Source organism: Cynara cardunculus (assembly GCF_001531365.2).
Source record: "Cynara cardunculus var. scolymus isolate 2C chromosome LG 3, CcrdV1, whole genome shotgun sequence".
In the NCBI taxonomy this organism is placed as follows: domain Eukaryota; kingdom Viridiplantae; phylum Streptophyta; class Magnoliopsida; order Asterales; family Asteraceae; genus Cynara; species Cynara cardunculus.
Window position 1 is genome coordinate 3,600,731 of NC_037530.1, and position 11,983 is coordinate 3,612,713.

At 33.1% G+C, this 11,983-nt stretch overlaps 1 protein-coding gene across 2 annotated transcripts; it reads left to right on the plus strand.

The window, feature by feature from the left end:
- The first annotated feature begins 4,238 nt into the window (after window positions 1–4,238).
- On the plus strand, window positions 4,239–7,502 carry LOC112509391 (serine/arginine-rich splicing factor SC35-like). 2 transcript variants are annotated; one of them, XM_025114328.1, is made up of 8 exons: window positions 4,239–4,405; window positions 4,479–4,557; window positions 5,079–5,158; window positions 5,245–5,311; window positions 5,498–5,569; window positions 6,098–6,304; window positions 7,002–7,188; window positions 7,267–7,502. In XM_025114328.1, exons 1-8 carry the CDS (start codon window positions 4,330–4,332, stop codon window positions 7,270–7,272), a joined length of 774 nt encoding a protein of 257 aa, XP_024970096.1. In that variant the 5' UTR covers window positions 4,239–4,329; the 3' UTR covers window positions 7,273–7,502. The 2 variants fall into 2 exon arrangements, with proteins under 2 accessions (XP_024970096.1, XP_024970097.1); XM_025114329.1 differs by having other exon boundaries at window positions 7,005–7,188.
- The last annotated feature ends 4,481 nt before the right edge of the window (window positions 7,503–11,983 follow it).

Genomic DNA, 11,983 nt, shown 5'->3' on the forward strand with positions numbered 1-11,983 from the left:
TGTTTTCTTTTGGTGCTTTGCTAGAGCTTGAGAGTGTTCTTGAGAGTTTTGCATCATAGATTTGGAAGTTTATCTTGGGAATCTAAAGTGTTCACCAATGGAAGGTAGAGATTGAGTTTGGGATCTATGTTTAACTTAATCTAACAATGTAAGTTCAAGTTGGTTTGTGAAAACTTTGTACATGTCAAAATGTCTATTTTGAAGTCTTAAGGTATTTTACTTGATTTTTATCAAATGTGTGATTTATTTGATGAGATTTGCATTTTCTTGGCACATTTGATTTCATAAATCTTATAAAAATGTCTATATTTGGGGTTTTTAGACATTTCGATAATAAATCATAATAAGTACGTTATTTTGATGATTTATCTTATAAATGGTGGTTATTTGATGATTTATCGTATAAATGGTGGTTATTTGATGATTTATCGTATGAATGGTGGTTATTTGATGATTAATGCACTTTAAGTGTATTTGGTTTTATAAACCGTTTTTAAAATGCACATTATTCTGCTACGAGACATTTTGGAAATATAAAATATATGATTTCATTTGGAAAATGAATTGTCTTAACAAATGAGAGGTTTTTGAGTCAATCGTACTTTAGAACATGTGTTGCATGAATGTCGGTTAAATGTGTTCTATTGTTTATGATAGAATTTTTATTTGAGTAGTCAAATAAGTGTGGTGTTATTGGCTTGATTTTGACCCATTGGAGTTTTTGGGATATTTGTTCGGTTTAATTTGCTCATTGATTAAGTTGTTGGAATATGCTCGTGTCATAATAAATAATTATATGGCTAGACACACGTGAACCTATAGGGTCACACACATATACACTGAGACATCATTTAATATAATGTATTTATTGTATTTACATTATATATATTATCTTAGTAACGTGGGGTATTTACATGGGACTTAATCATTAAGTATGACTTAATAATTTGGGATTGGAGTAAGTTAATGGCAAGCCCATTATAATTAATTAAATCCTAAGCCCATGAAGAGTTAGAAGGAAAAGCCCAATGAAGCATTAGGGTTAATCCTATATAAATATAGTAATTAACCTAATGAAAAGATAACTCCTCTTCCTCCTCCTCTCTCTCTCTAAATACGGCGCCCACCCTAGGGTTTCCTAGGGTTTTTTTGGTTTTTCATCTTCTTACTCGTTCTTCGTGTAAAAAGGTTCGTTACTAAGAGGACTAGTATCCGGTGGTGATCAAAGACGTGTAGTGTGGACTACTCTAGAGGTATTCTCTCTAGAATACTTGGTTTCAAAGCATTGCAAGTGAACACGGTCTTTCATCTACAAATCACGCTACAAAGGTATATCGTTATTTGTTTTATCGTTTAATCTTTTGGCAATACGTTGATCCGGTTTCGGTGATTATTTCCGCTGCGTTTTTATATACTTTTATATGTTTTTTTTTATTATAATCACCTTCATAAGTCTGGGCTTGATTTGCATTTATTGCATCTTTCTTTGAGAATTAGATGTTTTGAGTGTGTTGGTCATTTAATTAGGATCATGTAATTTAAACTGTAATGCATTGAATTCATAGGCATGCGAGTCAGTCTTTTTGTTAAATGAGGATATTTGATGTTCTCACTTGGAGACCAGTGCTTTGAGAAAGCTATGTGGTCGATGCGGTATTGCGGAGAGGAGCTCTTATGAGTTGGACTTCGGGACAATAGTTGGTATTACATAGAGGAACCCATATCGTTTAGAATCTGGGGCCATATTCAATATTGTAGAAAGGAATACAGGTGAATTGGACTCCGGGACGAGGGTATTTGTGGAGGTTATATCTTGTTGACTCGGATCCCAGGACATTGGGTATTACGATGATGAACTTGTGAGGGGTCGGGCATTGGGACCCTTGTTTTTAAGGCTTTGGCCAGGTAGAGCTAACACTAAGTCATCAGGGGTACTTTAAGGATGAACTTGTGTGGAGTCGGGCCTCATGATCATTAGCTTACAGGTGTATCTCTATGGTGTGTAAGCAAACACCAAGGTTACAATGATGGACTCCTGTGTGGTCGGGCTCCGTTACCTTAGGTATTACAATGATGAATTTGTGAGGAGTCGGGCACCGGGACCGTGACCTTAGGGTGCTACTTGAAAATGTTGATGAATAATTTACTTTGTGTTTCAACACAATAAATGAAAATGAGTCTTCCCGTTACCAAAAGGTGTTGTGTTGGGTATTGAGTATTATCCATGTTTTCAGTGACGTTTTGAGTATGGTATGTTATCCATGATTTGTGATTTTGAGTATTGAACCTATTCCATGTTTTTGGGTGTTTTGGATAATAGAGTTTTATCCATGTTTTTAGTATTTGAATATCATATCTTATTCATGTTTTGAGTGGATATTGGGTTTGATTTCATATCTGAATGAGTGTTTTGATTCAGAGTTACCATCACTAAAATGGAGGGTATTGGAAAGATGTTTTTTGCGATAAAGAAATTTCATTTGAGGATTTATGATTTAAATAAGCAGTTTTTCAGTTTTATAATTACGATGAAAACTGTTTGAACTCACTAGACGTTAAGTCTAACTCTTTTTACTTGTTGGCATGCACATCATGTCCTTGTTGGAAAATGATACTAACAACACTATAAAGAGTTGAGTGCTAGTTAGAGGCACGAGAAAAAGTTAGCTATCCAGAAAAGCCTTCCATAATATGGAGATAGCTACTGTCATTGGGTTTTAGTATCATCCGTCCCTACAATATACCTTGTGTAAAGTTTGAATTGTTATTTGTTGATGGAAATCTTATATTTTCATTTAGATAATCAAATGTTGACATTCATAATGAATTCATTCCTTAGATGTATCATCTAAAATTTTAAATTAAATTTTAAATTAGTCGGTTTTCTGGATTTAAGGGTGTAATGTTACAAAAGTCACTTTTACTAGTTTTCATCCTTGAAGATTAATAAGCCCAAGAACACAACAAAAACAATGTAGATATTGAATACAAGGTAAAAACATTAATATGTCTCATCATCTATACTATATTATAAAGCATTTGATAAAAATTATTAAAAATCATTCTTTGTGCATGAAGTACTGTTTATCAATGTATATTACATAAAATATAAGATTACAAGTAAATTGTGCATAGATACAACTTATTAAAGCTCTATTTTTTAATTCGTATAACTAACTACAGATAAACATAATCAAATATAGGATAAACATCTCATTTTAAATAAAAAAAATCTAAAATATAATTAGGATAATCATTGAGTTCTAACATAATTTATTATCTTTATAAAAATTATATTGTTAAGTCAAAAATAAATTACTTAGTTATTAGACCTAAATTAAATTATAATAAAAAGTTGAATTAAAGAATTGTATAAAAAAAAGGAGAACTTTTAAATAGTTAATTTTATATTAATAATTTAATATCGATATATTTTTTTAAAATTTTATGATATCTTCAAATTTATTTTTATTCAAAAGTAAAAACAATATTTTTCTCAAAACGACATAAACCGTATTATATTAACAAAGACAAAAAATAAAACAATTTATGCTTTTCTACAAAAACACTTATCAACTTATTATAAGTCAAAAGAGTTTAACTTCTTCAAAAACTTCTTATTACCGGTTTGACACCGGTATAAGTTGTTTATCCAAATACTTAAAAGTGTTTATTATCGGTGTCACACCGGAATAAGTCAATAAGTTGTTTTTATAAGCAATCCCAAACACCCCTTAAAATGAAGATGTATCTCGCTGCATTGTGCGAGTATTCTTCTAGTAATTATAAAAACAGTTGTATAATTACATTCAACTTCTGCATCATAATCATAAAAAAAAGTTGAATAGTTATCTTATGTAAACGAAGTACCTTCATCTATCATGGACAAAAAATATGACAATAAATAAATGCTAAAAATAAATAAATAAACAATCAACCAATTTAATCAAGTACTTAAGAATGAGAATCTGTTGGAGGTGAATGTAATTTTTTTTAAAGATTTTAACTTTTAGTTCTTTATTTTAAAGAAATTATAAAGAATCTATTGAAGATGATTCTTATTTATTTTATTAAAATTAAATAAACATGATATAATTGTTAAAATGTATTTATTCAAAGGAAAGGTATATATGTGATTTTTCTCTATGTTAGGGTCTTATATAGAAAAAACACAAACTTGAAGGGGGTTTATGAAAATATTCTGGGTTATTTAATGATTTATCCGTTCGCTCGCAGCCGCTGCGTTGGTAAGAGATAGAATTCATCCATCACATATACAAACCCTAGCTCAAGAAACCCTAAAATCGTTCGCCTGAAGACGACGTAATCATGTCGCACTTTGGAAGAGCAGGCCCGCCGGACATCAGAGACACCTACTCGCTCCTCGTTCTCAACATCACCTTCCGTAGGTTCACAATTTCTTAATTTTTTTTTCTTCATGAAACCTGCAATTTGTGTAACGCCTTTTGTGTCTCCAGGTACAACTGCTGATGATTTGTTCCCTCTTTTTGATAAGTATGGGAAGGTTGTTGATGTTTTCATCCCTAGGGATCGAAGGTACAATTTCCCTCATTTGATTTACTGTTTAACGTGCGATAATCGGATTGAGACCGTATCGGTCGACCGCTTGCAGTTGTTTTGTATTCGAATTGTTATCAATGTCAATTAAATGTGATTGCTTGTTTAACGTTTTTGGTATACCAAAGTTGTTGAATTTGTTTTTTCGAAAATATTTGTTTGGATATTGAGACCGTAATTTGTTGGATTTTGTTACATGCTGAACATCTTCTATCCAATAGTATTTGTTAAGATGATTTATACATAGATGGCTGTCTTACAGCATAAAGCTTTGAATCAGAAAGGTAACCTGTACCTCGTACAAAGCCAAAGTGCTTTTGGAATGGAAGAAGTAACATTTTCGAAACCTTCTAGGCTTGTGGCCTGTCCTTTTACTTTCCAAATATCAAGTAGTTGATAATCTTCAATATGAAAATGATAACTTGAAGTTTTTTATTTGGTAGAGTGGAAGTTATTGTATATGAATACAATTGGATGTGTTTTTCCTTCGGTGCTTATAGGACTGGCGATTCACGGGGATTTGCCTTTGTTCGATATAAGTATGCTGATGAGGCCCAGAAGGCAGTGGAGAAGCTTGATGGTGAAGACTGGATTTTTATTTGTTTTTAATGATCTGCTTTACGAATTCTAAAGTGTCAGGTGCTTATGTTAATGCTATTGTTTCAGGAAGAGTTGTTGATGGCAGAGAGATAATGGTTCAATTTGCCAAATACGGCCCCGATGCTGAACGGATGTGAGTCACTTTTGTTACTGCTTAGATGCTTGAATGCATATGTAGATGCACTATCTTATGATGGTCTGCAGGGAGTTCGATCTTTTGAATTATTTTTTATTATGATGACTCGGGCTTCTGAATACATAAACCTATTGTGCATTTCTTTCTATTTATTTGAGTTTATGCATTTTTTTGGGTTTGTAGTCATAAAGGAAGGATACTAGAACCAGCTGAAAAGTTGAAGGGAAGGTCAAGGAGCCGAAGTCCAAGGCCAAGGTAAAGGTTCTTCTATACCAACATAGGCTTATCTGATAGGTATTGAAATATGCATGGTCCGTCCCAATGGAGACATGGTTTTCCATTGTATTTTGGAAGAAGTTTGTAGATATTGTAAAAGAACAAAAAATGTTGCTACATGGCCCCACCACTCCAAAACTGGCATGTCAAAGAGATTTGGTAATGTGTTGACTGTTAAGTACCCACTGGTGTTATATTAACTTCAATGCTTCAAATTGGGAGCCTTATGCATGAGTGCCGGTGAATCTATGTTTTTAACTTGTAATGTTAAGAGCTTTACTCAAATTTTGATTGCACTTGCTCGATCATGAAGTATGTTTACCAAATAGTATTTCTGAATTCGATTCTATCATTCATGGCTGTTTTTTCTGTATTTCTATTGTAGCTGGTATGCTGGTTATTTATTCATGGTTGTTTTTTTCTGTATTTCTATTGTAGCTGGTATGCTGGTTATTTACATGCTATACGAACAATTCTTGTTGTATCTTAGCAATGTTGTGAATGTAGTTCCAGGCATAGAGATGATTATAAGGACAAGGATTACAGGCGGAGAAACCGTAGCAGAAGCAGGGACAGGTCTGATCATGAAAGGCATCGAGGAAGGGACAGGGAACGCCACCGCAGTAGAAGTCGCAGCAGAAGTCCTGACTATCGCAAAGAACGCAGGAGAGGAAGATATGACGATGAGAAGGGGCGAAGTCGATCTCCTAACAGGTATGCAAATGCTTTTTATGCTGCAGTTACATCTTGAGAACAGAACATATATGGTTCAATTTGGTTATGCAACTTTTAATTTTTTATAGGGTTTGAACCGTTTTTTTGAATTGATTTTAGTCATGGTTTCTATTTGGTTATGTTTTCAATTATTGTTTCTATTTGGTTAAGTATTTGAATAGTTTGAGATGATTTAGTAATTTGCCTTTGAAAATGTTTATGAGCATCAGTGCTTCACTTGCAATTTTGCAGTTATATGCTCATGCTATTTGTACCGGTAAAAGATGATTATACTAGCAATACAGTACTAAAAGATGGGAACTCATGTAGCATTATATATGGATACAAACTTTTCCTTTTGTAATGACAATAAAATCTCAGATAGTGACTACAAGAGTCCACTTCTTTTAGCAGGTCTGGGATTATTATCTTGAGCACTTCTCGAAACGTCGATAGCATGATTCTTGAAACATCAATTAGATTTGAACCAAACTGGATCCACATTTTGAGTTAGATATTGGTATTAATGCTGGTTTGATTTTAACTAAGAATTGAAGTCCAAGCTTGATTGGAATTGCTTTTGTTCTATCTGAGCCTTTGTCATATGGTTTCCCACCCCACCCCGAACCCGCTCTTTTTTATTGCTGTTCTATGTGTTGTGTCAAGGATCTGATATATAATATATGGGATTTTCTAGAAGCATTTCTCCTGCCCGTCGTAGTGGTAGCCCTCGAAGGAGCCCATCTCCACGCAGAACGCCTCCTTCAAGGAGCAGGAGCCCTGTAGCACGCATTGAAAAAGAGCGCTCAGCTACTCCAAAAAGTGTTTCACCACGTGGCAGAGCCGACTCTCGAAGCCCATCGCCACAACGTTCTGATGCTGATGTGAGTATATAGGATCTTTTGAAAATATTTGGTTGGGTTTTCTCAGTGATGCTGATTTCCTTAAATTTTGCATTACAGGAATGAAATGGGAACTAGGCCATGTCGATATTGCATGTGTCGGCATCAATTGAAGAGCTTTGTTTCGTTTTGTGATGAGTTGGATGAATTCTTGAACTCGTTTCCTCATGCATATTTTTAAGGTTAACTTTTTTCTGTTGTACCCCTTGCATATGTGCTCTTCTATGTTCGGCTGTTGATTTTGCACTATGGATTTCTTGCTTGGTTTTATGCCATCTGAACCGTCTTCAATTCTTCAGGGATGTTATGTGAAGAGTTTTCCTTAACGATATTTATGGGTGTGTTATATTATGATTTATGCATGCATATTAATATATAATCATTTTGAAAACTGAAGTTTTTTGACATGGACTATAGAGTTTATGTTGCTGCCGTTGAACTGGTGCAGCAGCCCTTATGCTGTTTGCTTTGCTGGTTGCACAATATACAAGGTTGATGTCTTTTCTTGCTGGTTGCACAATATGTGACACAGTTATCATGAGATACTGTGGGCGGTAAGAGTCAAACACCTTAATGCTGAAGTCAAATTAGGATGATTTTGACTCTTGGCTTGATATCATTATTCTTACTTTTGCTTACTTTGTTTTTAAGCCATAAAAGGGGTTGTAGTAGCTGGATGACTTAAAAAGATGGTTGAAGTTGATATTGCCTTCTTTACTGGTAGCCGATGCAGTTATCTGCAGCACCTGATTTTCGTTATGCTGAACCTAATTTGTAAGCTGCTATGCTGTGAGAGGTGTTAGCTGTTCATTATTCCAAAACCGTGACAAGCGAGTAAGGCTTGGGAGCTGGTTTTTTTTACAAGTCTCAGGTTTGAAATCCCACAGATGCCATCAATTTCTTTAGGGTCCATTGGCTGAAAGGTGCCAGAAACCACGGTAAAAAAGATAAAATCCGAATCTTGGTTAGACTTCACCCTTTTCATTGGACAAATGTTAGGGTATTTGCTTTAGATATAGCTGGCTGTGAAAGTAATTAGCTCGTAAAATGTCCTAACCTAATGCTAGTTAAATGATGGTACAGTAGTCGAGGTCGTTGAGTTAGCTGTGAAGTGATTTGCCGTTATCTTGGTAGATTGTTTGTTGCTGCACATGTTGCTGATAGCCGTTAGTTCTGACCCTCTTTCAATGGTTTTGTTTGGATGATCAAGGCTCGGTTTGGTAGCGGTGTTGCACCAGTCCTCGCACGTATAAAATCTCATAAATCTTAGTTGAAAATTTCCGAGTTATTTTGGTTTATGCATTCTTATTTTACGTATAACTAGTTTTGCAGCAGTTAAAGTTTTTTTCTTTGACAAGTTTGAGTAGTTGTGTAAAATTTTATGATGTTATTGAGGAATATATCGTTTATTCACTCATTCTTCTGGTGTATTGACATCCTAACCTTGCATGACAAAGAAATTAGTTGGCTTAAGGTTTCGGATATTAGTCACCATCGAATCTATAGGTTAAATAAAATGTGAGATCAAATTACATATTGATTATTCTCAATCCGATGTTTCAACTTCATAATTGATGTATAGCTGGAAAAACACATCTTTCATTTCAGTTTTTGTTGCAAACTCGACGGAAAGACTAAGGGCTTGTTTACTTGCTTATAATAAGCTCTTACCTTCATAAGAGATGACTTGTTTACCAAAAAGAAAGTTGACTATTACCATAATCTTATTGCTGCCGTCCTCTTTCCCCAGACTAAGAGGTCACTATCCCGATTATACCCTTATACCCATTATTTTTGGAAAGAAAAAAAACTTCCAACTACAAGTGATGGATGTTCATATCTTACCAACATGACTCCATAAATGTCGCACATCTCGTGTATGTGGGTATCATTTTGGTTTCAACCCCTCCCAAAGTATGAACTGATAGAAAGAATGAAGAAAATTTAATGGGATTTAGGTTAGGAATTAGTGGAATAAAAAGGTAGAAGTGGGTTTTTTCAAACCATCTTTTTCCATTTCTATGTTAGTGTGTTAGTGGCTCGGTGACAATAGCTTTTATCATTATCAACCAATTTTTAATATTTCAATTTTCTTTTTATTATAATTATTAATAAAAAAAAATATTGGTAACGTTCACATTGATCTATAATATTTCAATTTATTAGTATTAGAAAAAATATAACATTAAATGTATCGTCAAAGATCTTGATATATTATGACTTTGATTTGGTTCCGAGATGTATTACTGTATAGGGTATAATAGTAATTTTTACTTGGTCGACGCTTGATACAAAACATATGGTAAACATTAAATTTTTAATCAACATTTACTTCAAACAGACATCTTACTCTAATCAGCACTTGTCTACAAGTTTTGGTAAACAACCCTTAAATTTATACTATAAATTCTCATAAACAATTTTGATAGAAATCCATACGTACCGATCGATTTGCAGAGATATTAAAGATCGAGATGCGTTTGAGATGATTCTTCCTCTAAGATTACGATTAAGATCTCCTTCGTCAACTCTAGGTTTTCGATCGACAAAACACCCACAAATGCTTGTAAGCATGTTTATATATATATATATAGACTTGGGATCATGTGAGACCAATGGTTTTTCGTGAGACCAATTCTCAACTCTTGGATTAGATCTATAATCTGACAATCTAAACATTTATAAACGCCACGAGATTTCTTAATAATCACAAAATTGCCACCATATAATTTAGACCGTTAGATCATTGACTTATAAAGTTGATCAATGAGCATAAATTGGTTTTACGAGTCTCACGAAAAACCTTTGGTCTCACGTGAACCCAACCATATATATATATATATATATATATATATATATATAATTATAATTATGAGTTAGGAAAGTTGTCATGAACTAAAGCAAAGTCTTCCATTTGATTAAAGGGAGACTACTAAAACCAAATCTTCCATTTTATTCATCATATCACCAGAAAAAAATGCTAGACATATACAATGAATCCGCCAAAAAAGTATTTGCATCAACAAAATAAAGATAAAATAGAAAAATAATAATTTTATCTTTTAACATTACAGAGACTAGTGAATTTTTTTTTATCTCATAATTAACGAACACTTATTAAAAAAAACTAAAATAAAAATATAGACATTTATTTTGAGACCAACAACAGTCCCTATGAGTGGATAGCTTTGACGACAGCCTGAGACATAAAGGCCCGGCATCAACTCGGTCCCTTACCAGTCTTGGCCAGTGTCGTTAAGTTCCATATTTCTTTTTTTTTTCATACTCCACATCTATCCTACAAGTCGCTTTTTTTTTAATCTTTTTTCAATCCAATACATACTTACCATAAATAGATTAAAACTCCACATGTTCATTGGTAATTAGCGATAGACACATGGGTTTCATGTAAAAAAATTAAAAAAGAAATTTCACATGTCCGTCGGTAATCCGTAGGTCGGTCGCTAATTACCAACGAAAATATTTATATTTCTTTGTTTTTCATGTGTATGTGTTATATGTATACATATGTATGTATATGTGTTATATATATATATATATATATATATATATATATATATACGTGTGTATACATATGTTATAGTATATGTATGCATGTATGGGGATACATATGTATATGTGTTTGTATATCTATATTTGTATGTGTTTATACATATATGTGTATATATGTGTTGGTTCCCCCCCCCCTTTCGTTATATATGTGTGTGTATGTATATAGCTAGTAATAGACGTTGGTCAATATATTAATAGACTTAAATGAAAAATATCATGTAAAAACAATATCTTATGATAATAGTTCTCATAGTTATCATAATATGCGGAGTTCTAAAAAATGAGAACCACAAAAAAATTACAAACACATATATAAAAACCGATTTAAAAATAAATTATTACATAATTAATTTTCATCAAATACTAAAATTTAAGATAAAAGTCGACATATATTTAATAACATGACCCAACAAAGGAAAAAAAAAATCAAAGTTTGGTGGTTGCGATATGTATATATATATCTACTCACACTTTCTGCATATTTTCAAGTGGGAAAATAGAAAGTCGTTGCTGCTCCTTTTTCTTTGGCTCCAAATATATAATTAATTCGTCCACTCACTTTACCAAGCACATGGGATTAGAAACACGAAGCCTTCGATTCAATTCTTGGCTCCCAGATTATCTTTCTACTTTAAAAACTCTTCTTTCCGGTTGTGGCTAGGGCTGTAAACGAATCGAACGTTCAGCAAACCGTTCGGTGGAAAGTTTGTTTATATTCGTTTATTTAATAAATGAACGAATATGAACAATTATTTTGTTCGTTTAGTTAAACGAACAAACATGAACAAGAGTCTCGGTCATTCATTTACCGTTCGTTTATGTTAATTTATATATTAAATTTAATATATAATCTTTTATTTATTTACTTTGAATTCAAATAATATTTATTTATGTTCGTTTAACCCGTTCGTTTAACATGTTAACAAACGAACATAAACGAACACGAACACACCTTATTTCTAAACGAACGAACACAAAAACAAATATTTTCGTTCGTTTACTGTTCGTGTTCGGTTAAGTTAAACGAACGAACATGATCAAGTCTCCTTTCGTGTTCGTTCGGTTCGTTTACAGCCCTGTTGCGGCTGGAAAATTGTGGTTAATTAATTAATTTGTGGAGGACTCCAAACGCAATTACTTATGTCTTTAACAATATTTATAAATGGCATCAACAGCATTGTTCCTAATGAATTAAACACAAGCC